At 53.8% G+C, this 24,090-nt stretch overlaps 9 protein-coding genes across 9 annotated transcripts; 2 read left to right on the forward strand and 7 right to left on the reverse strand.

The window, feature by feature from the left end:
• Nucleotides 1-245: 245 nt before the first annotated feature.
• Nucleotides 246-1,541, reverse strand: A1O3_01721 (uncharacterized protein; the record flags this gene model as incomplete). Its single annotated transcript, XM_007731864.1, has 1 exon — nucleotides 246-1,541. The coding sequence occupies one exon, from the start codon at nucleotides 1,539-1,541 to the stop codon at nucleotides 246-248; it is 1,296 nt and encodes a 431-aa protein (XP_007730054.1).
• Nucleotides 1,542-3,640: 2,099 nt separating this feature from the next.
• A1O3_01722 (uncharacterized protein) lies at nucleotides 3,641-4,294 on the forward strand (the record flags this gene model as incomplete). The annotated part of the gene is made up of 1 exon (XM_007731865.1): nucleotides 3,641-4,294. One exon carries the CDS (start codon nucleotides 3,641-3,643, stop codon nucleotides 4,292-4,294), a length of 654 nt encoding a protein of 217 aa, XP_007730055.1.
• Nucleotides 4,295-4,711: 417 nt separating this feature from the next.
• On the reverse strand, nucleotides 4,712-5,134 carry A1O3_01723 (uncharacterized protein; the record flags this gene model as incomplete). The annotated part of the gene is made up of 1 exon (XM_007731866.1): nucleotides 4,712-5,134. The coding sequence occupies one exon, from the start codon at nucleotides 5,132-5,134 to the stop codon at nucleotides 4,712-4,714; it is 423 nt and encodes a 140-aa protein (XP_007730056.1).
• Nucleotides 5,135-5,162: 28 nt separating this feature from the next.
• Nucleotides 5,163-6,053, reverse strand: A1O3_01724 (uncharacterized protein; the record flags this gene model as incomplete). Its single annotated transcript, XM_007731867.1, has 1 exon — nucleotides 5,163-6,053. The coding sequence occupies one exon, from the start codon at nucleotides 6,051-6,053 to the stop codon at nucleotides 5,163-5,165; it is 891 nt and encodes a 296-aa protein (XP_007730057.1).
• An 828-nt stretch (nucleotides 6,054-6,881) lies between these two features.
• Nucleotides 6,882-9,964, reverse strand: A1O3_01725 (uncharacterized protein; the record flags this gene model as incomplete). The annotated part of the gene is made up of 2 exons (XM_007731868.1): nucleotides 6,882-7,366; nucleotides 7,444-9,964. 2 exons carry the CDS (start codon nucleotides 9,962-9,964, stop codon nucleotides 6,882-6,884), a joined length of 3,006 nt encoding a protein of 1,001 aa, XP_007730058.1.
• Nucleotides 9,965-10,610: 646 nt separating this feature from the next.
• On the reverse strand, nucleotides 10,611-11,680 carry A1O3_01726 (uncharacterized protein; the record flags this gene model as incomplete). Its single annotated transcript, XM_007731869.1, has 2 exons — nucleotides 10,611-10,659; nucleotides 10,716-11,680. The coding sequence occupies 2 exons, from the start codon at nucleotides 11,678-11,680 to the stop codon at nucleotides 10,611-10,613; spliced, it is 1,014 nt and encodes a 337-aa protein (XP_007730059.1).
• Nucleotides 11,681-14,228: 2,548 nt separating this feature from the next.
• A1O3_01727 (uncharacterized protein) lies at nucleotides 14,229-15,500 on the reverse strand (the record flags this gene model as incomplete). Its single annotated transcript, XM_007731870.1, has 1 exon — nucleotides 14,229-15,500. The coding sequence occupies one exon, from the start codon at nucleotides 15,498-15,500 to the stop codon at nucleotides 14,229-14,231; it is 1,272 nt and encodes a 423-aa protein (XP_007730060.1).
• Nucleotides 15,501-16,787: 1,287 nt separating this feature from the next.
• On the forward strand, nucleotides 16,788-17,243 carry A1O3_01728 (uncharacterized protein; the record flags this gene model as incomplete). The annotated part of the gene is made up of 1 exon (XM_007731871.1): nucleotides 16,788-17,243. One exon carries the CDS (start codon nucleotides 16,788-16,790, stop codon nucleotides 17,241-17,243), a length of 456 nt encoding a protein of 151 aa, XP_007730061.1.
• Nucleotides 17,244-18,126: 883 nt separating this feature from the next.
• Nucleotides 18,127-23,645, reverse strand: A1O3_01729 (uncharacterized protein; the record flags this gene model as incomplete). Its single annotated transcript, XM_007731872.1, has 4 exons — nucleotides 18,127-20,642; nucleotides 21,242-23,372; nucleotides 23,472-23,538; nucleotides 23,599-23,645. The coding sequence occupies 4 exons, from the start codon at nucleotides 23,643-23,645 to the stop codon at nucleotides 18,127-18,129; spliced, it is 4,761 nt and encodes a 1,586-aa protein (XP_007730062.1).
• Between the last annotated feature and the right edge of the window lie 445 nt (nucleotides 23,646-24,090).

A 24,090-nucleotide genomic window follows, 5' to 3' on the forward strand; every position in this document is an offset into this window, starting at 1 on the left:
TACTAAGTACTCCGTATGGGGTTCTAAAATATCCAAGCGTCAGATTGCGCCCCTCGTCCTTGTCCTCGTCTTCGTCCGACTCGTCACTTGCACGGATGAGATGATCTTTGGTCTCCTCCAAGTCATGTCTGCTTGGACTTGGACTTGTGTCCTCTTGTGGCGCCAGATCAACGCACTCATCCATGCTATAGATAGTCGATTTCGAGGATAGCATTGTCACCCCGAAATCATCCCATCACACTCATCTAGTCGACCTCAATCAAGGCAGGACCAAACACAGTAGCCTTGGCAACGTCGGCCACGGTGGCAAAAGACGAACCCTGGGCAACCACGGCAATGGTCAGGCCGTGCATCTTGAACTCGTTGAAGGGGAAGTTGGCGGAGAAGTTGACGGTGCCGTCCTTGGCGACCTGGGCCTGGGTGATGGGCTCGACGACGGGCACGTTCTGCTGGTTGATCAAGACCAGGCTCAGGCCCTGGGTCGAGCTGTACTTGCTGTACTGGCCGGACGCGGAGAAGGAGAACTGCAGAGACTGGTCTTGCGCCTTGACGTCCGAGGTCAACAAGTTCAGGACGCCGAAGACGGGCAGGGCGATGGTGTTGCTGTTGGGGCATGAGCCGGGCACCACGAACTGCTGGTTGAGTTTGGAGAAGGCGAATTCGCGCGCCGATGCGGTCAAGAACGGAGCCTGGCTGGGGAGCTCGCCGAGCAGGCTGCGGTAGAAGCCATTCTGCTCGCCTTCTTGTCCGATGACGGCTGCCACCCCGCGGATCAGCCCGGCGTCGCCGTTCTGGCCAAAGTGGGTCTGCACGTCGCCCAGCGTGCCGAGCACGACGTCGGTAAAGGTCGAGGCCAGACTGATGGCGTCTTGCAGATTGTCCACTCCCGCAATATACTCGCACGGCTGGATGGGGCCGGCGTTGAAGTGCGCGAGGGCGTTGTTGGCATTGAGGGTGTGCAGTTCCTCCTGGGCTTGAATTGCTGTGATGGCATTGACCAAGGCTTGCTTCTGAGCGCCGTCCTGGAATTGATACCCCGCCACGTTGTTCGTGATGTTGGCCAGCAGTTCGGTGAAGAAAGCCACCTCCCACAACTCGTTGAAGGCAATCAGACGCAGAGACGTGAGATCGTCATCGGCGGGAGGGGTTGGCGGAGGAGGGCCGTTGGGAAGGAGACCATGCGCTTGATCTTCGATGGCATTAAGCTGTGGCGAACCCGCCTGGATGACGGGAAAGCCATTGGAGAGAGGGAACTTGAACGGGTCATCGCCCGAGTTGGACGTAGGTGGAGCAGAGCCGCCAGTCTGTTGGGGAGCAGAGCCCGAGGCGGTCGGTGCAGGGTATCCGCCACCAGGGCCACCGGAGGCTGTACCTTGGGAGCCCCAAGGTGCGACGGAAGAGGACGATGAGTCTTGCCAGGCTTTGATGTGATCGCCACGATCACCATATGCGATGAACCCGCGCTTTTGAACTGGAACCGCGGCAACGAGCGAGGCGAGGGCCAAAGACCCGAGGACTGGAGCGATGGTTTGGAAATGCATGTTGAAATAGTGTAGTCTTTCTAAATAGGTGGAAAGAGAGTGTGTTCTGACAGAATGGAAACCAAGTAATATATTTTGTAATTTTTATGGGAAAAGACAGACGAATGTAACAAAAGGAAATTCGTATTGTTGTTGTTGTTGCTGTTGTATGGAAGGGAGCCAAGTCATGGAAAGGAGGTTGCAGGAGCATTGATATATGCATCTTACCGTACCCTGGGGCCACCAGTAGTGCTTGTGTGAGCTTGTCCGGTAAGCTAAGATTTGGGGCTCCTAAGGCTCCTGGGGGCTGTGAAGGATCAGATTGCATTGCTGACATGGCTTGCATACTATGGTTAGTATACCGGGGTGGTTGTGCTCCGTAGTGTGTATGCTCACCTTGCGGAATTGGCAAGCGTGGGTATTTAGATATGACTGCTGCTATATGTGTAGACATAGCCATGAGCCAGAGAGGGGCAGAAGGATGGAGCGACGACAAGACAACAACAACGATAATAGAACTGCATAGCCTGGTCGGGTCTGGTCGGGTCACGGCAGCGGCAGCGGTAAAGCAAACGACATGAATGCAGTCTAGCGGAGGGCCAGCAGAGAAGGCTGTACGCTGGCCGCTGGCCGCTGTACCACGCATCCCATACCACGTACGACTTGGGTGGAGGAGGATGATCGCCGCGCGTACAGAGGGAGTACGGAGTATAGAGAACAGAGTACGGAGTACAGTAGTGCGGTCATGTTGCCAGTCCAGTCCGGTCAGCGCTTGCATGGAAGAAGCATGGCGGGCGAATCGTGCCAGAATTAGTGCTGAGGGCTGTGTCGTGGAAGAAAAGAAGTGAGATTTGGGCGACAGCGAGGCCCGAAGCGGTATGGCGCGGTCACCTGATTGCACTAATAAAGCTAACGGGGCTGGTCCAATGGAAGAGGCCCTGGCGTCAAGCTTAATTTTAGTACACTTCCCGGCTAACTTGCTTAGTACAAACATGCCGTGTTGGGCGAAGCTTGTGCTATTTTTATCCTGTCATCTACTCTGTAACAATGGACAATCGTTTAACCCAGCACAGCCAGTGAAGTCTTCACCCTATGCTCGATGCCTGATGCCTGATACCTGATGCCTGATGCCCGAAGGCCATTGCTTTAATACAATGATGTTCTTGTCGTCCTTTGACAAGACTCTGACATCGAGAGAACGGGTAACATGTTAGCCTCCATCTCCCTCGCAGGATCAGTATCGCCCGCCGCCAGACTAGGCCGACCTCGACCTCGACTGCAACGGCGTGCTGTCTTTGAACGGTGGGTGACGACCGGGAGCTGCTTCGCTCAGAATGTTCTTAGTCCTATACTATACTCAGTACCTTACTTAGTACTCAGCGTCTCGGTGCACTGACGGGTGCCATTGATGCCCGATTGAAACTGTACTAAGTACCATACGGAGACTGTACTAAGAACTATACGGGGACCAGACACGGCTGTGTGATGAGCAGAATATCCTTAACCTGAGACACCATCCCAGCATAGACATATACAGGGAAGAGAGTACTGAGTACTGAGTAACCTGTATATCTACGTACCTCATCCCAGCATAGACATATACAGGGAAGAGAGTACTGAGTACAGAGTAACCTGTATATCTACGTACCTCATCCCAGCACAGATACAGACAGGTTATAGAGTAAGTACTTTTCATATCTACCTCCTGTCTCTTGTCCGACTGAGAATAAAGAGCCACTCGGCCCCAATGAGCTCCATCTCCAGACAAAGCAAAGCAACATACACCGAGTTCTGCTCCAATCATACCTACGGACCGCGAACCGCGAACAAAGACCTCGCCCGAAATGGGTCTGAATAGCCGTCCTGGTATACATACGGTCCCCCGGTTGTGGAGTTGGTCGATTCTACCATGCAAGACAGAACAACATCACCTCCAAAACAAGAAGAGAATACTACCACGTGAAAGTGTCTACTACTGACAGTTCAACGTACACACACACACACACACACACATATATATTTATATACACACTCGCGTCAAGACTCGGCCCCACCGTCACATCTACACTCATACCACTTACCCCGTCACCCAAGGTTACTCGTCATCTGAATCTGAAAGAATGAAGATCATCGCCCTCTTGCCGCTTCTCACCCTGACAGCCTCGCTCGCCGCCGCCGCTCCTTACCAACCAGTCGAGGACGACGGTGCCAGTGCCGGTGGCAGTGGCTCATTCAATGCCATCGTCAACCCCCGAAGCGGCCAGCTATACCGCGACGACCGCGTCCCCGAAGAAGCAGCCTACGCAATTCCCCATGAAGGAGCTGGGGCCCGACCGCACCACTTGAAAAGAGACGCCTCGGCTGAGCCGGTGGCCAACGCTGACGCAAACCCAGATCCATTCTACCCTATCCACCCGAACCCAACCGCCGGGCCTGACATGCCCCCGAACGCTGGTGCACACGGGGCCGGCGACGCCTTGAAGAAATTCGCCCAGGGCTACGGGTTCGGCCACGGCCCAGTCGTGCAGAAGACGCGACCGAAAAAGGCGGCTAGTCGTCGAGCCGCCATGCCTGAGGCACATGCCGAACCAGAACCAGAACCTGCTCCTGCTCCAGCTCCTGCTCCTGGCGTAGGATCCCTCGGCATTCAGAACAACAACGGCAAAAAAGGCAAGACTCCCTCGGCCGACGATCTCTGCGACGCGCGCCACATGGTGTGTGGTGGCCTGCAGCAGAAGTTCCGCGCCTTGTATGGTGTCTTCCAGAACAATTGATTTGACTTGAGTTGACCTAACTTGGCCTGACTGCACTGGACTGGACTGGACTGGACCATACTGCTCCAGCCTTCCAGACCCGACCAGACCAGTCGACAAGCCGCCTGCGAACTATGGTTCGGATCAATCTCCCATTCTTAATTCTTAGTAGTGCTGGTTATCCTTGGATACAGCATTATCATTAATACAAACAACCCCTCCAGTCGTTGCCTAAGGCTTGTCTTTGCATTATTACATGTATGATACTCTCTTAACATGACATTGCTCCCTGAGTCTTTTGCTGCGCTGGCTCTGCTCTAATCGACAAGGGTACGGCAACAAATACATGTAGAACAATAGGGACTAGGATATGATCCTGTTTTAATGAAAAGATTCATAATTTAGGAATGTTGAGAATAGAACTAGCTACTCTTCTTCCTAACTGTCTTTTGAGCTGTACTCGCCTTCATCTTCCTCCTCGGAACTCTCGTCTTCATCCGTGCCATCATCTTCCCTTTCGGTCTCTTCTCCTTCTCCTTCTTCATCCTCATCCTGGGAGTCTCTGCCAAAGGGATCAAACTCCTCCTCGGCCTGCACATCCCTGTCTGCCCATTGCTCCCACTCATCCATCAGCATCGCAGGAAGTCTTCCCAGTTGACGCTTCAACTGTGTTGTCTTGATGATGATGTCGCTGGCTTTGAGATACGCTTTGCGAAATGTGCGCCAGAGATTGGCATCCAAGCCTGGATGCGGGAAATAGGGGTCGTTCCCCGTGACGGCAATGAGATACTTCTTAACTACCTCTGTTGCCGGGTCCTTCGATTCGAGGTCAACCTTGGAGCATTTGTCAAAATCCAGCATCCATAACTGTGTCTCTCGTTTAGTGAAGTCATCTGTTGTCGATACTGGTGGCGGGACAGATCCGTGATTTGGGTACGCCAAATGTCATCGTTTTTGAGCTGCCAATAACAAATTCGGTGTCTTGTGCGTGGATGCCCGCTTTCCAGTGTAGAAGTGCGAGCCCTATAGCCATCTCTTCTGCATATGCATCGATCTCAAGCCCAATCATTTTTGCTTCATCGAGGTATAGAGGGAAATTTCGAAGTGTATCAGTACGATCGTATGGCTGAGTTTTTGGATTGTTTTTGCCAAAGTAAACCCGAACCAGGCAGTCTTGGTTTTCGGGGTTGGCGAGTGCATCGTGTTGAGTCTGCTTGTCTCCCTGGAAGAATTGTCGAATCAAGGCCCTCCGAGTAACTTCAGGTACTGCTAGGATGTGGTCAAGGTGAAAGGTCGCAGCCCTCGTCCGGTCTTCTTCAGGGAAACGTTTCATGTTTGCAGCCCAGAACTCATCACTGTCTGGTCCGTTGAAGTATCTTGTCATAGATACACGTGGCACAAGACGTCCGCGAAAGGTGTACTCAAATAGGCCGAGCGAGGTGAGATAGCTGTTGTGAGCGAGATTTGTCAAGTTGAAGTCATTCCAAATGGCTCTGGTGTTTGCCCCTTTTTTTATAGCGTACGCCGTTCCTGGTATCTCGAACACGCTGCCGCAGCTACCTCGTCCGATGTCTCGTAGGTGGTAGGGATCAGTATCTTCGACCCTCGCAGCATTCATGCGTTCTGCAAAGCTAGATGTCGTCGAGAGGAGCGTTCCAACGGAGAGTGTTTGCCTGAGGATTTGTCTGGTAGACTGCTCGAGCAACTCGTCTAATAGGAGGGACCTTGGCATGGAACGAGTAGAGGTGCTTTCCTCGGAGACATCCTTGACTCGAGGCATAGTGTTGGTGTTGGAATTCGGGAGGGTGCTATGAACAGTCGCTGCACGAGAGAGAAATACGAAAGGGAAGAAAGAAAGAAAAGTATAAGAGCAGAGCTGAAGGTTGCGGATGACTCATTTAGTCCCTACCTACTGATTACAGGCAACAGCGACCCAGCATTTTGTCTGTTGAGGAAGCAGCCAGAGTACCTATTCGGGGTACAAGGTTACAAGGTCCTCGTGATGGGTACCTACGTCGAAGTAGACCTAACTTCCAGGTTTGTACTCCGTACAGAGTACAGATGTACGTTACTAGGCCGTAGTATGGGTACGCACTAAAGTCGGACATTATATCCGAAAGGCACATTATATCGCATAAAGGTATACCTTATACAATGCCCAGGCGGCCGCCCGTGTCCAGGAGGTGTTAGGGATTGAATGACTTAGGTGACCTCCTGAGACGAAACCGCTACTATAATTACCTTACTCGTTATACACTAGGCCATAGTTCACAACCTTTCAAAGGCGCCAACAAGGATTACCCCAGACCTACTAGTATGCAACAGTCGCCCTAAGCCTGGCTGATCCCATCCACCATCGGATCGACCTGTGGTAGATTACATAATTAGCCTTAGCCCCCTAAGCCCGAGCCCTCCTATCTGATATACGGAGTAGAGGGCATTCACCCAAGCCTGGAGCTTCGAGTCATCGAGTCATCGAGTCTTCGACAGCCCAGCATATACTATATACTGTATACTCCGTACTGATACTATACTCCAATCCCTTTGTATCCTATGTGCCCTCATGCCCCTTTTGTCCAGCACATTTATGCTTCTTCGCCGCTGCCACTTACATGAACTCGATTTCGTCTTCGTCTTCGTCTCCGTCCGCGTCCTCATGCTCGTTCTCAGCCTCATAGTCATCGTCTACCACAATTTCCCGTTCTTTGCCCTTGTTCGACCTCCGCCGCTCCGCAGACCCGCCGTCACCCCGATACAAGTCGTCGTCGGGGTCCGTTTCGTCGCCGATGAACCCTCCCTGCTGTTTGGCCTGCATTCTCAACATCTCCTGTTCCTTCTTGACTGCCGCGAGATTCGCCAACCAAGAGCTTTTCTTGTAGCGTCCACGTTCATCTCGACTGTTAGTGAGTTTGGGCGCACCGTCTTCGCCCAATTCCAGACCGACTCCCATCTCGTCAAACTTCTCCTGGAGCCCCGGCTCAGCTCGGACTTCTCGCGCTTCGAGATTGGAAACCAGAGCTTGGTTTTCGCGGTTGTCTTCGAGCAAGAATTTAAGACACATGACTGCGTGTTCCTTGATGTAAGGATTGCAGGCTAGAGACCGAGTCAGTATCAGTATATGTTGTATGTCTGTACATGTATTCAGGTTATGGTTGGCCGAGTGAACTTACCATCGTATTGTGTGCAACTCAAGATCGTCTCAACTCCGCCATACTGTCTGATTTGGTCCTGCACGGTTCGAGATTTCCACACCAGGCTGGACAGGACCAACACGATCAACTTCTTCAGATTGCGCCATTCGAAATCTGCCGGTTCTTCCGTCACGGCCGGTGGAGGGGGAGAATTGCTTGCTGGTGGCGCCACTTCCAGGTCGGCCGATGGCGGATTCTGTGGCTGCTGGGTCACCGGGTCGATGGTTGAAGCGTCATAAGGCCGTTCCACCGTGACAGATGGAGTGGTCTGGGTAGCCGAGTCGGTCTTGTCCACGGCCGAACCGTTGGCAGCAGGGTTTGGCCGGGCAGGGGGCATCGTCTTGGTGAGTGGGACCTTGGCGATGCTGGCATCGAGTTCTTTCAGCAAAGTGACGAGGTCGTAGACAATCTCCCACTTGACCAGCAGTTCCTTCCATTCGTTGTTCTCGGTTAAGACGGCGAAGAACTCGAGGAACTGATACACGCCCTCATAGACACGTTCCATATCCCACAGGTTGAGAGGGAAATCCTCGGCCAGAGCCAGACCAGCTCGGATCTGTCCTTGCAAGTAGATCAGTGCACAGGTCTCGGGGATGATGTTACCACGGAACACGATGAAGATGTAGCGGACCGTCAGAACGTCAACCCTGCTTAATGGCGCCGGTGCTCGAGGTTTGGGCGGAGTCTTTGTGTTCGACTTTTGCACCACAGATGCCGGACTGTATTTCGCACGGAAGATGTGTGTCAGGATCTTGATGACGACGGCTTGAGCCGGAGAGATGATATCTTTCGGTTGGCCAAAGTCCGAGTATGCGTGAGACATGAGGCCGTTCTTGAGAATGGCTTCCATGATTTGAACCATCATCTTGAAATAGAACTCATCATCCGGTAGGTCCCACGCGGCAATGAAAATGAGCAACTCTCGCAGGACATTGCGGCCCGCTTCTTGCGCCAGGAGAATGTGACAGCGAACAGCTTGCATGTTCTTGGCCCCTTTCCGCTCACTCCTCGTACCTGTCCTCGACCCGAAATTATCCACAATGCCGGCCTGGATGATCATGGGGAGAGCTTCAATTTCGGTTGGTCCAAGGACAAGAGGGACGTCGGTAAGCAGACCCCTTTCTTGATCTCCGGTTGCCCGATAATATTCATCCTCGTCCTCTTCCTCTTCTATGCTATCTTCATCAATCTCGAGCATATCGTTATCGAGCTCCCCCTGGGGATTTCCATGCTCGTCGTAGGCCTGATTGCCATTTTCATTTAGAACGTGGCCCGAGGTGGATTCATGTAAGCGTGCCATCAACTCGTCTTTGGCCTCCTGTAACGTTGCAGCCGCGGATTCGGCGGTTCTGGGCATGGTCTTGTCTTCCTCGGTCAAGTCCCGACTCGACTCGCCCAGCTCGCCGTAGGAGCCCAGATGACTCCAATAGCTTGGGCGAGCCTGGGCGTCGGCCTTGACTCTGTTCCCCGAGGTTTGTTCAGTGTCTCCGTCCGGCTGGGGCAAAGAAGGTAGGCTTTCCTCGCTGGGCAGTTGGGCTCGTAAGTCACCCCCGACTTTGAGGAGAGCGACTGGATCGTCGTCCAGTTGAGTGGCGTTCATCCCCGACAACTGTTCCATGTCATATCGGATCTTATCCATCAACACTTTGGCTGCCGCTTTAGTGTACTCGTCGGTTTCCTTCTTCATGCTCATAATGTCGAACAGAGCGTGCACGTCGTTGATGTTATATCCTGGTCCACCGTCTGACGTGGACCCGTCCTTTGCTGGCAGATTCTCCACGGCCATTTTGATTCTATCTCCCCTGGCAGCGTGATCTATATCTTCCTGGCTGACCGAGGGTTCCTGAACCCCGGGCTCGTTGTTCTCCTGGGCCTGTGATTGTCCGAAAAGATCGAGCCACAGGACCAGCTTCCGCTGTTCGTTGTGCATGATGAAATTGTGCAAGAACTGCAGACAGGTGATCAACAGCCGTTTGTAAAGATGCACCACCTTTTGCCATTTCTCCTCGTTCCGCGGATTGGCCTCGCCATCAAAGCCCCGGGCTGTCACCCGCACGCAGACGTCGATTAATTTGAGGACCTGCTGATCGAAGCCCTTTTGCGCCGCAAGGTTCTGGGCTTTTTTGGTCGTCGCGAGGAGATTCCGTGCGATCGTGCACAGATCGTTCAACCGTTCAATGTCCTTGACGAGGGACTGGTAGTGCGCCGCAATGAGGTCAGAACTACTCCCGTTAAAGCTCGAGGCAGGAGGGTTCTTCCAGGAAAAGGATTGTTGCTCCAACGCCGGGATGGCCACGGCCAGCACGCTTGTCAGGCCCTCCCAGGTTCGAGGGTTGAAGCCCAAGTAGCACCGCACATCGCTTTCCTGGTGTGACTTGTATAGAATCTGCTTCCCGGCGATCAACAGGTGTTCCAGCCTCTTGTCATCGATCAGGCCTCGGCTTTCGTAGTGAGTTTGCGTGCCGGTCAAGACGAGTTGCAGAAAGATAGAGGCGCTCATGCTGGCTCTGTGCTACAACCATACTCGTCGTCGCGCTGGAGTCGGTGTGATTTGTGATTTTGGCAATTCCTCCAGTGCTACATAATTCTGGTCCGCAGTCAAAACCAGGCTGGCCTCGCCAAACCTTCCTGGAACGTGGCTGTTCATCGGAACAACAGAAACGCCGGGTGGCCGCTCGGCCTGCGCTTAACCGAGGGAAAGATATGGGCATTTGACGGGAACTGTGGCTCTCTTTTCTTGTTTTCGTCCTTTTCCACATCTACCTTCAGACAGGTATACTGTCATGTATCATGCGCTGCAGAAGCTATCCAGGTGCTATTTTGGTGCGACTACGCCCTATGTGACAATAAGACTCTACCTTGTGGTATAGATACGTATAAATGCCACCCGCCAGCCATCTACTGGCGCTTGCCCCCCTGGAGATTGAATGTGGGTGGACATGCCACACAGTCAGTGACCGTGATGGTATCTTTGACCCATCTCCCTCCTCTTGCGACGATTTACAACGCACTGGCTTATTCGCTACTCCCTCGTTTCGTGCCGAGTCACTTTCGGGCGAGGTACCTCAAGGTCCTGTTCTCGGCCCATTCTCTCGTGGTGCCCAGGCAGCTTTCTCTCTGAAGATATGGCAATCCACACCCAACATTCAAGACGTAATCAACTTCAAATAATCGGCCACGATGAGAGTGATCATTCTATTTTCCGTCAGCTTGGGCGATCCGATCCGGACAAATTACGGGTTGAGACTCACGCATGCGGTGCAATTCTGACATAATAGGTGCCAAACCCACGATAGAATCTTAGCGGGCCCTCATCACGGACGACTTTTCTGGCACAGTCCAGAAATCCACTGTACGGCAATTTTCCATCCGGACCTTTGTGTTGCTTCTGCAATCGAGTCTTGATGAAGTCGAAAGGCAGGCTAAAGAAAGAGGCAAAAAACCCGGCAATTGCAGAGGCGCCGAAGCGATTGGCGCTCTCCGACAGGTTTGGCGCATGAGTTTTCAATTGGGCCTTGGATTCGGCAAAGAAGGTGAGTTGGCCAAAGTTGAGGGCCATGGCACGAATGACGGTGGGGTAGGCGCCCGCCCACAGCGCGGCGATGCCCTCGTTTTTGGCGATCCGGGTGAGAGCGTCAAAGACTGAACGATAGTTGGCCCTGGCTTCCTTTGGTTTGAGGCCATCTGACTGCATGCGAATGAGAGCCAGGTCTGCCGGGTTTCCCACCACGGCGGCCAACCCGCCCGCGGCCAGACCGGCAGCCCCTCGCTCTGCAAACCCGATTTTGGTGCCATTCTTTTCGGCCCTCGCCTGCAAGGTGGTCTGGAAAGTGTCGAAGAAGCCCAACCTCGCGGTGGTGTAGACGGCCTGTCTCAACAGCCCCGCTGAGAGACCGGTATACAGGTCGAGCACCTTTCCCTGGGCGATGATATCCCTAGTGATGCCCAAGGCCGATGGCCTGGGACCTGCTTTTATCCCTTCACCTGCCAGTTGCAGGCGCACTTTGACCATGTCTATGGGCTGGATGCAGGCGGTTGCAAACATGCCTGCCAGCCCTCCATTGACGAAAGGAAGGGCGGCTTGGGTGATGGGTAAATGGAGGATGTCGTTCTTGGCCTGGACGGGGTTATGGACAGCTTCCTGAGCAGCCTCTTCCACCTTGGTGGCTGCAGAGCGAGCGCTCTCCTTGATGCGGTTGGCGGTGCTGCCAGACATTGTAGCCAGATGGGAAGAGGGAGACGGTAAGACAGAAAGGGCCGAGATGAGAGGTAAGAGGAATTGTATCTAGGCTGCGCAATCACCGTTAGCATGGCTCTCTACATATCGGCCAGAAGCGGTGGTCGAGATGCGGGGAAATGCTCGACATGTGACTGTGTCGAAGGATGGCCGATTGCAAGAACACAATACCGAGTAGGTAGATTCACCACGCACCAGACAAGGCTCACAGCCAATATCAATACGCCTATGCAGCGACAGGTGGGACGGAGGCTGTTGTCCAGAAGCTGACGTCTGCGTCTGCGTGTTGGGACCGGGACCGGGACCGGGACCAGCACAGTACAGTTGCTGCTGATGTGGACAGCACAGGACCAGGCTGGGGTCGCTCTTGGACAATTGGCGCCGACTCAATCAGTGAGCAATGGATGAGAGCACCACTGGCTTGAGGAAATGGGAGAGGAAGCCGTGAGAAGAATGACGGTGAGTTGGAAGACTAGGCAGGCAGGCACTGGCCGATCGGAAGATGGACTTGGTCGGTGTCCAAGCGCACCTCCGCAGTATCGAGAGGAGACAGCTCAGGCCGTTGAGGGTGGTGGATGGTGGAGGTGATCCCGGTTCGTCGGCGAGCGAGTCTGATTTGATGGGAACCCAGACACAGAACAAGGACACGGCCCTGGCCCTGGCGCTGGGATGGAATTGGCTGCGTCCAACAGAGCCCTTAACCTTGGCCCTGGGAAATGGAGAGCCGTGGATTGGATGGCGGAGGAGACGACGACGAAAAGATCGGTGGTGTTCAAGGCGCAGGATGCGGGGAAGTTGCTGGCTGAGCACTGAGCAGCAATGTACGGAGTACTAGGTACCTACAGCAGCAGCAACGGGCGCAGGGACAGTATTGTATACACAAGTTCCAAGCGGCGCGGCAGTATCTGACAGGGTGTCTGCTCATCTATATCTATACCGACCTCACATTACAGCATCGCCAGCCCGTGGGTCAGATTAGCCCTGTGCGAGAATGGCCCGACACTGTTGTTCTGTCGGATGGCGTAAGTACCACTACTGACTACCAGGTACGGAGTAATCCTGTAGCTTCAGCCTGTAACGCGCCTCTGCCCGATGCTGCCACCTACTAATTTGATGAGGAATGAGGTGTCTGGTAGGTACGAGACGTCTCAACATGCTTGTGGAGTTCGTCACATGCGCCGTTCACGGCGCAATGCTATGAGTCCCAATACTGCTTTTTTTTTCCTTTTCTGCCCCAGCCAAGTACTAGGTAACCTCTGCGGGGCCCACGGTCGTCCATCTTTCTCCCCGTCTATCGGAGTACGGGCCCCAGGGTGGGAATTGCTGAAGGCGGGTAGACTCGGACGGAGTGAGGTCAATCCCAAAGGTCTCGTAGTATGGGAACAAAACAAGGGCATTAACTGGTGCTCGGAGTCCTCATAGTCGCCGGCATTCGGTCCGACAGGAAGTCAATCACCTTGGGCGTTGGGCGATAGACCTGATTGGCGTCTTTCGCAATTTGACATTTGATGTTAAGGCCTTGTGCCCGTGGGAGATCTGTCGGCCGGTGAGTGTCGCTGTGTGCTGCGGGGCGGGGTTCGGTGGGAAGTGCTGTGGTGCTGCCATTATTATTACGAGCATTCGGACTGGACCTCGGCTTGGGCTTAGGGGCCTTGGGAGCCCTTAGGCGTGGCATTGATGATTATCAGGCTCTGGGCTTAGACCAAGGCTTCCAGCCCTAAGGTGCCTAAGGTGCCTTAGGTGTCCCGGCTGCCAGGGCTTAGGGGCTCCCAACCGCCTATCAGTGGCAGATCTGGCGCCCTTAGGCACCTCGCCAGCCAAACTCTCCTATGTTAGGGGTCCGATTGCTCAGCCTGAGGGGTCGGATACCCAGAGTATAGAGGCTTAGGGCCTACAGTATCACTTACTACAGAGTACTCGATACTCCCTTGCATACTAGGTAGTTACTATGTTGCATACTGTACACTCTACGAGTCTGCCTCATCCGTGTCCATGTCTCTTGATATCAGGGTCCGTAGATACTAGTAGGCTTCAGTTCATACATTGTCCCACATAACTTTCCGCTTCCTACCTGGATACTCTCTTGCACTCATGTCCCACGCAGCCTCAGCCTTGCTCGCTCGTCCCACCGGCCCACCACTCCCACCGACTTCGCTCCCACTACTACTCCGTAGCACATAGGCTACGGGCAGGGATCCATACGCCTCAGCCTCATTGCTTTCACCATCCCCGATCCCACGTGTAAGACGCTATGCTCCTCCTGTGTACGGAGTGCTCTAGCCTCTGTACGACGTACGTGATCGCCATCAGGGCATTTTCCGAGCTACACCCGGCCTCGCCTAGAAAGCAAAACTCAACTCCCTTGGGAGTCTCGGTCCGGTCACCACCCTTCCCGTTCTGTGGCTCCGAGTACAAGTCCGATACTAGGACAAAAGAATTCGGATCCAGGACCGATCCACACTAGTAGCTATACTCCGTACTATTACACGAATGCCATGGGAGATCGATGTCCCGGCATGCCATTCCGTCAACTCTTGCCCTTGTCTTTCCGCCTCAGTAATGCCTTGACATTGAATGGCTTTTTGATCTCTTTGATCCTGCGCAACAGTTCCCTCATTTTCTTTTCTCGTTGCTCCGGCAACATTGACTCACCTCTCCCCGAGCCCGACCCGGACTCCGAATCAGCCCCCGACTTGGCTGCTGCGGGCGTCGAGCTTCTTCTCTTGACGTTGTCCTTGACCACTGCTTGGTACACCAACATCCATCCAGACACTCGCTCCTTTTTCAGCTCCAGCCCCGGCTCATGCCCTTCCCTGGTCCCGACCACACGCTCTGTATCCTGAGCATCGGCGGATCGCCACGGACAGTATTCCAGATGATCTTCGACACTATCCAGGTTCTCGATGGCAGGTGAGTCGCCCCGATATAACCACAGCCCCAAAGATCGAAAACAATGCCGGCATTCAATCACATCTTCGGTTTTCCTCTCCCATCCACAGACCGCCATTCGCAGGGCGTTGATGTTAGGTTTCTCTTCGTCGCCAAACCGAAACTGTTCTAAATCTTGAGATTCTGTCACAGCGGTAGCGGGCAAGGGAGCCACCTCTGGGACTTCTTCTGCACGTGCCATGATACTGTCGTAGCGGGTCTTCAAGCCTGAGAGGGCCAGATGGGTATTTAGCAGCCCCTCGATGCGTTGGATAGATGAATCACACCCTCGTTTGCGCCAAAGGCAGCCTTCCGCGTGCGCAGTCACAATGAGATCCTGATAGCGCCGGACCACATTGTTGTATACATCAGTGGCAACCGCAAAGCTATCATCTGCCCCAGTCACATCCCGGTCGTCATCGCCCTCCTTGTCCTCGCTTTGCAGCATGTTGTTGTCCACATTCAGATCAATGTGGAGTCGCTCCTTGCAGGCACCACAATACACTGTATCCGTGTCCACGCATATCCATCCGCGTTTTGCCCAAGCGGCAGCGTTGATCGGGTCGGTCGAGGGGACATGCCATTGCGTGACGTGTCGAAACGTTTCCAGCCGTTGTAGAAAGGCCGTTCGGCTTGAGGGCAGGTAGTGTCCGGCGAGGGCTGTGGTTGAGGCTGTCGGGAGAGTAGTGCTTGAAGACGGCGCGATGCGGCGGCGCTTGGAAGAGTCCGAAGCCGCATCTTGAGAAAGGGAGGTAGACGATGCATTGTGCCGCGAGTTGAGCGAACTTCGAGCCGGTGAGGGAGCACGGTCGGTCAGAGCCTCGAGAATGCGATCGAACTTGCGCTTCTTCGTCTCAACCGCGTACGACATGACAAGGTAGGAGAAGATGATGGCGCTTCGATGATGGCAAGCAAGTTCGCTGGCAATGAACCAATTAATCAAAGGCGTGCAAGGTACACGAATCAGGTGTAGTAGGGCAGTTCCGTTCTATGCATTCTCTCGGGTTGTACACAATACTGTGTACTCCGTCCAGCAACATTAGAAGCACAGTCGGTTCACTTGCACTTCAAGTTCCAACTTCCACATCCATCCACCAAAACATCCGCCAAGATCCCTAAGACGGGTTAGTCGACTTCAAGTGCCAAACATGTCTATTTGTAGCAGCGCTAGACGAAATAACACTATTAGATAGACTATGTCGGACTTCACATCAACCCTCTTGAATCTCGAATCGCAGCCTTGCCACTGGCATCTCTGTCGCCATGCAAAGGGCTGCAAGAACAAAATATTGACAATGGCAGCGTATATGCCAATTATAGGAATAAGGCACTGCAAAAGGGAGACGTCAGTGTGGTCTCGTATGGATTATCATTCGTTCAACGTCTCCGCCGGCGACTCCCTGTTGCCTACAAAGGTTTGTTCAAACTTATCCCCAAGGTGATCTTCTCTTATATAGGCTATATTCACCCTTGTTACTCTTTAGGTGACCATCAGCCTTTAGATATATATTAGACGTGGTGCTCAGGGGTGAGCATCCGCTATCCACGATGTGTTCAGCCTTGTGCTTGGGGTGACCGCCCTATCCCGCAGGCTTACAGTCAAGAGTGTTCTTCAGGTGACCGCCTGTTCACAACCAGACCTCAAATTCACCTCACTTCACATTCACTGTGCTGTACCCATGGGTTCAACACAGGGACATGGCCTGGCGCTCCGCTTCTCGACCTCTCTACCTTCTCCCTCTCCCACAACAATACCCCTGCTTTGTCGTCGTTGCGTTTACTTTCGTCCCCACGTCTTCCCAACATGGCGAATCGTTTACCTTCATCGTTGCAGCGACGGCAGGATGGCCAAGCAATCGCTGAGTCGTTCACGGCACAGATCGAGCGGTTGGGAAAGTTGCCTCGCTTCATGCAGAGTCTTCCTCTCGCCAAACGAGCGAGACTGACTGCTCCAATTCCTCGATCTCAAGAGCCAGACATGGCAGGAGACAGGCGAATCCGTGGCAATATGCCAACAGCCCCAACTGCTCCCACTACAAACCCCACCACCATCTCCTCCTCCTCCTCCTCCTCCTCCTCCACTGCCGCCACACCTGTTGCCCTCAACGCCGCAGGAACCTGGGCACCGCAATCTACCAGCCAGTCAGGGGGACCTGACATGGCTCAAACCTTCTACCCTCATGCGGAGGCCTATTTGAGAAGCACGCCGGTGGCCTTCCACGTGGAAAACGTGCTCAGACACTTGCTGGCCTTCAGAAACGACCCGGCCCGAGCACACCTGACGATTGAGCTGTACGCCCAGGTGCTCCCCGGCCAACAAGACCCCGAGATCAGTCGGGTCATCCGCCTGACCGACTTGTACCCGTCGGCGGCCAATCCTCCCCGCGTCCTGGACGCCGCCCTGCCGACCACATTCGGCCAGAAGATCTTCCCAAAGGACGGCAAGATCAAGGCGACGTTGCGAGTGTTCAAGAGGCCCAGCACCCGCCCTCTCATTGTGCTGGCCGACGCCGCCCTCGACATGCGCATCGAGGTCGTTTACATCACCGGGGCCACGGACAAGACCGTTGAGCGGCGGGCGGAGGCGGTGGTCAACCACCTGCGGGGGAGTTGACTGGCCGGGCAGGCCCGGATTGCTGCCGCTGGCGCAAACACCGGGGCCAACCGTCCGACGACGGGTGCTGCAGCAGGAGGGAGCATGATTGCCAACTCGCCTGCGACTGATGCACCCGAGACAACCGACGCGGCGCCAACTCCGACTCCAACGGAGCGAAGGAAGAGGAAGAGAAGCGAGGGCCAGGGCTAGGGCGGGGGAGAGCTGAGAGGGAGCTCGGCATTTCAGAAGCAATTGTTTGAATACAAAGGACGCCACGGAACTTGAAGACGAGCTACAGGAGCAGATGGGAACACCAGTTAACTCTTCAATGGAGGAGATGCAATCAATGTGATTTGATTGCTTGCTTCAACTGCTGCTTCTTGCTGTTGGCATACTTCAGAACTCAATTCAACGTGCTACGAGTAGACTGCGCCGCCCTGCCCTGCCATGCTCTGCGGTCGCAAGGATGATACACCAACAAGTATGCGCCAGTCCATCATACACGGGAGGGTGAACATAACAATAATCGGCCTGATTCTTTTCTTCCCTTCTCCTTGTCACGCTCTCCTCCAACCGTGGAGCCTTACTACCTAACCTGTGCTGTCCCATTCTTTTCCTCCGTCCCCCCAAAATCCTGAAGCGTACACCATGCAAAAATACAAATACAAACATCATCACCATACTCTCCCGAGAATCCAGGAACATTGGGTCACCGTGAAGGTAGCGGGCGTACCCAGTCAGCGAGCGGTTCCTCCGTGTGTTGAACAGTGTAAAGGCTGCCGAGTCGACCGTCAGATGCCGGTCCATGCCATCGAGCAAACAGTGAGGAGATTCCTGACCATTGCCTGGGATGACTGGCCGCCGCCGCTGCTGATGGCGGTCCAGGGGTCCGCACTGGTTTCTAACCTTTGGCAAGACCTTCTCTCCACCGCCCGATATCCTTGGACTTCTTGGTCCACAGTTTCTCAATCTTTTCCATCTCTTTTCGTGACTGCTCTAGTTCCTTCTGTTTCTCGGCGACACGCTTCTGTAGGCTCTCGATATCCATCGCGCGAAGGTTCACCGTTGCATGCTTGGTCGCTTTGGCGGTGTCGGTTGTGTCGCCCGCACCCTGGGAGAGAGGTTGCGATTGCCCTTGGCCCGGCAAGGCCGGGGACTGAGACTGAGACTGAGACTCCGAGGTCAATCCAGGAGTTGTCATTGCACGACCGACATTCTGTTTGCCATGATTCAAGCTGGGAGGCGGAAGATCCCATGCGCCAGGCATATTGACGCTCTCCTGAAGGTCGAGGGCAGTATCGTCCTCCTCGGCGAGACCTTCATCTTCCAAGATCGGCTCTTCCTCGTCACTATCGCCGACTTCACCGCCAATTTCGTCGTCCTCATCATCGAAGGTTTCGAACTCGTCATCACCACTTTCATCGTTTTCGCCCATGACCCAGATCACCCCGTGCCGCTCGCCATGACGACTCAGTCTTTCCATGCCGCCGCCTAGATTCGTGTAGTCGTCTGGTTCGAGCACAGTCAGCCCGTCCATGGTTCCAACATCGCCGAATTCTTCAAAATACATCTGCCGGCGTTCTCCCAGGTCAATAACCTTTTCACTCTCTTCAGAACTCAAATTTCTAAGAACCCAGCCGTTGGGCATGACAAGACATCTCCTGAGCAAATCATCTTTCCGTTCCCCTGCGTCTGCAACACTGACTGCATGTCCATTCTTGAGCGCTCGTTTTTCCTTGAGAGGCAAGTAGATGTATCCGAACGCGTCGTTAGCACTGTATCCGTTTCCATCGAGGTAATCCTGGCCTCGCCTCGAATCTGGAGGGAGTTTATAGGCGGCAGAATTAAAGTTCGGCGGATTCAGCCATGGGTGGTCCTTGGAGAGATCTCCTGACTGAATCATGGATGAGATAATCTTAGGCATCGGTGAGACATGTTCCTGGAGCAGTTTTTGCACGGCACTGGCAGTGCCTGCGCCCCCAGCCAGCTTGCCGGCGTCGTTGTAAAGATCACGCAGTGTATAGGGTGCTCCGACGCTGTCTTCAGGTCTCGTTGACTGTTCATCCTGTGAGGTGGAGGGCGGCGGAGTCGCAGTCACCTCGGCTGTCTTGCTTGGAGCGGGCAACGGGTCCTCCTTTTCCAGACTCTTTGTCTTTGTGGCGGTCTCTACACCGGCATGCTGCTTTTGAGCTGAGCTTGCCTTCTCCGACTTTTCTCGGGTCTTCGTGGGTCCTTCCATGCTTGCCGTCGCACTGCTCTCGACTCTCTTCTTTTGCTTTTTCTGCCTGGCGATGACAGGCGCCACCTCTTCAACGACAGGAGGGGTTGGAATGCTTACGGCAGTCTCAGTCACCTCAGTCGACCTCTTTGCCTTCTCTTTCCGGTCTTTCCTCTGCTGATTCTTGCTCTTCATCCGCTCCGGAGCGGAACCCACAATACTATGCGGGGGAGAGGACGCACGGGAGGCATCGTGAGAATGCTGTTGCTCGGATATGGCGGGTGTTGACGGTCTGCTATGCTGTGCTGAAGAGAGAGAGGGTCTCCTAGACCCTTTCTTCGTTGCTGACACGGCGGGCAAAGCGTTGGGCTTTTCCGTGGCAGTAGAGGCTGGAGCAGGATCTGCTGGTTTCGTCGTGGTGCCAGTCGTGAGGCGCAAAGTTCTCGGTCTAGCCCCAGATATAGACGTTTTCGGCGTCTCAGACGGTGTGACCGCCGCGACGGGGGTAGCTGGTCGCGAACTCAATGTGCCGGGCGTTCCAACGATGGCAGAATCCCAAACGGGCGTGGCAGACTTGTCTTTCTCACCAGCCGCAAAGGGTGGGTCTGGTGGCGCCTTCGTAGTACTGCTGGTCTTGGTTGACGGCAACTCTATCTTCTCAGGCTTTTGCCCGACTGCCTTTGCCTTGCCTTTGACGTCTCCACTCTTTACTGAGGCTGAGGGCTCGTCTTTCCCTTCACGCTTTCCCTCGACCTTTTCCACGCCCCGCTTCTTGTCTAGCTCGGCTTTCGAGCGGGATGTCCGCAGCTTAGGTGAGCCCAGGCTGATCTCACTTGCCCCAGGTCTCTGCTTTCTAACCAAAATAGAAGGCTCTTCATCGGCATCCTTCGGCGCCTCTGACTGTTTAAGGTTCGGTGTTGACGTGCGTGGACCCAGCGAAATGAGAGGAACTGCAGGAGTTACAGTAGCAGCACCACTGGGGGTGCCTCGTCGCACTGTTTGGCTGGTGGAAGCTGGCGAGTCCTGCCGTGAGGGCGGCACGGGATGACCGTGAGTCAGTTCAAACCCAGGTGGAATCCTAGGAGTTGTAGATCGAAAACCCGGACTCTGGAGGCTATGATAGGAGGACATTCGTGAATGCAATGGTGAAGCTCGGGAGTCAGAACGTAAAGGCAACGGCGGAAAGTTTTTGTCGTCCACTGTCCAGCAATTAGTACATAGGCCGCAGCAGAAAACAAAAGCACACGCAAGGCAAGTAAAACCATGACGACGGCGGCGGGTACATGATGGTGGCTCTTGGAATACACGCAAGGGCCGAGGCAATCAGGCTTTTCATATCAAGCATCCCATCCAGCACAACTTTTACATTTTGATGTTGAAACAAACTCCTGAATCATGTGTGAGAAGTCGTTTTTTGGTCTGCCTGACTTGTAGTATGGTCAGGAGAAGGGTACTAACATACATCAATCATAACCGTGAACTGGACTCGTGATGCCGCCTTGAGTAGAAAAGCCCGATGCCGACAGAATAGTTGGTGATGTTCCTCAATCGCCAGGAAAAGAACCGTTGAGACCATGCCGTGACTCCCCGAAGCTTTCGCCATCTGAGGTACTAACTTATGCTTGCTTGCTGTTCCGAAGTGGTATTTTTGCACCGACCAACGCCAAACAAAAATTTATCGAGCAGAAAGAAGAAAAATAGACCAGCATTTCCAGAGACAATGCCAGTCGTAAAGAGATCGTCGTTCACCATCGTTGGAACCCGCCGGCGCCACCGTACACGTTTGGATGGTACCCACCTTGGTTACCCCCAAAGAGCCCCTGCCCTGTCGTGCCACCCTGGTGCACTCTCGCTGTTACGATTGTCGGGTCTGCAAGATGCTCGACACCACCTCCTGAAGAGGAAGTGTTAGCATGTCGGTGCTTCTTCCCCTTTTTCCGTTGCTTGACGAGTCCAGGATCTTGGTATGTTCCTTGATACTGGCCATATAGCGGATTGAGAACGCCAGGGGCAGGGGCTGACAGTGGAGGTGAACGAAGGGGGTTTGTTTGCAAAGAAAGGAGTAACTCACGCTTAGACATGTCCTGACCTTGATTAGTCCCACTCCGATTTCTTGCGTAAGCCTCTGTATTCGTATCTTTGGACGACCCGAAGCCGGGGTTTGTGAAGTTCTGACCGTGGGCGAACATGCCACCTCCACTGACAGGAGGCGTTCCTGCAGTAGGCAAGCCAGGGGGAGGACCTTGAACTCCGCTGGAATAAAATGCCTGCTGTTGGCCTTGAAAGCGATTGGCACTGGTAGATTTCGAGTCGGTGTTGAAATATCGAGATCCATGTCGCTGGTGACTGCTGATCTGTTCGAACTGCGCTTGGCTGTACTGCGGTCCTCTTCGATCAAAGTCTGACATCTCGAAAGCGGTATTTGGCGTGGCCGCCCGACCGAGACCGGGTGCCTGTTGAATATCGCCGCTGTCGGGAAGGGCCAGTTGTTGGCGTTGTTGAGGGGTCAAACTGCGAGAATCCAAACCCAACGACGATAATCGGTCAGCAATGGATTGGGCCGGGCGACCGATAGCTCCACGAGCGGAAGAACTTCTCGGATCGTCTTCAGGTTCGCCACCAAGAGCGAGACTGCCAGCAACCATATTTTCTTCGTCGAGGGTCTCTTCTGCGGAAGCTGTGGCCTGTGCTTCGAGTTTAGCCTTTGCCTCGGCCTCGAGTTTCGCTCGTTCCTTTTCTTCTCTTTCACGCATGGCACGGCGTTTCAAACCACCATACGGATCAATCAAACGAGGCATATCTTCGACCATTGCTCGAACTTCGGGACTGAGACATGAATCATCGTAAATGAACCGGTAATTAGGTGAGATTCTCTTTATGACAGCATCAAACTGCTCTTGTACAAGGTCCACAGGTCTGGACGGGGGCTTTGGTGATGGAAGAACGGATTTCGGGGATTTCTTCTTGGGCGCCGGCGCGGACGGTGCTTGCGGAGCGGCTTCCTGGATCTTGGGTTCGTCCGTCTTGTGAGAAGCCAATGAGGCATGAGTCGTTTGAGGACTTGGGGTTGCTCGACTGTTCGCCTGGCTGGTACGTCTGGTTCGAGCGGCACTAGCATTTACATTTGCCCAGCTGGCAGTCGAAGGCAGGGCCGAGCCATCGTGACTGTTCTTCCTGCTGCTATGGTCGTCTTTGCTACCTTGTCGAGCCATGGGTTGGGTTGTCGAATGATTCTGTGCCGCTGACAAAGGCCGCGGAGGGGCGGATGTTTGTGATGCTTGTGGAGTGGGTATCGTTTTCGCTGGAAGTCTCGCGCCATGGGGTTCGTTTTGAAGGGAGCTATGCTGGCCATCTTCGCCTGTCTCGTGCAGAAAACTGCAATTCTTGTTGTTGCATGTTTCCCCTCGAAGATAGGCTGAACAGTACTTTGTAGTGCCGTATTGCGCTCTAAGAACGCGGTCTCCGTTCAGCGAACCGTCGACGGTGTTGATGCACAAAGCTGCATCTTCCTTGCGCGCATATGTGACATAGACTCCGATTCCTTGGTTGACCGCTCCGGGTTTGGGTTTGCTGACCACGATTTTCTCAATTTCGCCATATTGACCAAAATAGTCTGGGCCCCGAAGCGTCTGGAGCAAAGCCTGCTCATCCTTGATTTGTGGTATTAGGCCGATGACATAGACCAAGTTTTGTTGCTTGACCCGCACGCCTGCAAGGTTCCGACGGGAAGAGTTCTCAACCTCGCGCTTTTCTGTCTCCTTTCGCTTCGCAGCGGCTTGTTTTTTGTTCTTGTTCAACTGGTCGAGCTTGAATTCTTCAGCAGTGGGTATTTTGTATTGTATTGTCTTTTCATCATAAGGTCTTCGACAATTTGGGCAGGTGCTCCTCTCGTATGTGTTCTTGAGACTGTTGAAGCAAAACTGACAGATCTGATGCAAAGTCAGTAATGTTGCAGAGTGGGAGTGTCGCGCCAGATGGGAGATGGATGGACGGCAAAATTACGATGGAAGCCAGAGTGCAATACATACCTGATACCCACAAGGACAAGGTCTGAAGTTCTTGTCCGAAAGGTCAAACTCTTCAATACATAACGGACTAATAAAAAGTTAGTATACTGTCTGCAGTAGGTGCTACGAGAGAAGGAAGCAAACACACCAAGTTTCCTCGTCATCGTCGATGACCGTATCCTGTGACCTACTCATCTCTGTGAATGTGACAGATTCACGGTGATTTGTTCCACCACTTTCGACTCCTTCACCTCTCCTTGCAGGTTGGAAAAGTCCTCCATGCACTGCTTGGCGGGTCTCGGCGATTACAGCTGGAGAGCGGGAAGGATGCGAGCAGGATCAAGCGCGAGAGCTTGTGGTGGAAGATTACTGGATGTTGTGGTGCGTGAGATGGATAGTGAGAAGGTGCTAATAAAGTGAGGCAAAAGGTTGCTTCAGACGAGATGTAAATCGAAAGCGCCAGATGCTCGCGACCTGGCGCCGCTGTCTTACTTCACAAAACGGGTCTAGTGGCGAGCTGCCGGTCTTGGCGGATTTGAGCTAGGTCTTGGTAGTATCTGGTTACCTCACTTCACGGGATTCTCCCATTGACACGGAAGAGAGAGTGTGTGTTGTGACAGCCAGGTCTAGCGGGCGACTC

Source organism: Capronia epimyces, assembly GCF_000585565.1.
Source record: "Capronia epimyces CBS 606.96 chromosome Unknown aczIQ-supercont1.1, whole genome shotgun sequence".
NCBI lineage: Eukaryota > Fungi > Ascomycota > Eurotiomycetes > Chaetothyriales > Herpotrichiellaceae > Capronia > Capronia epimyces.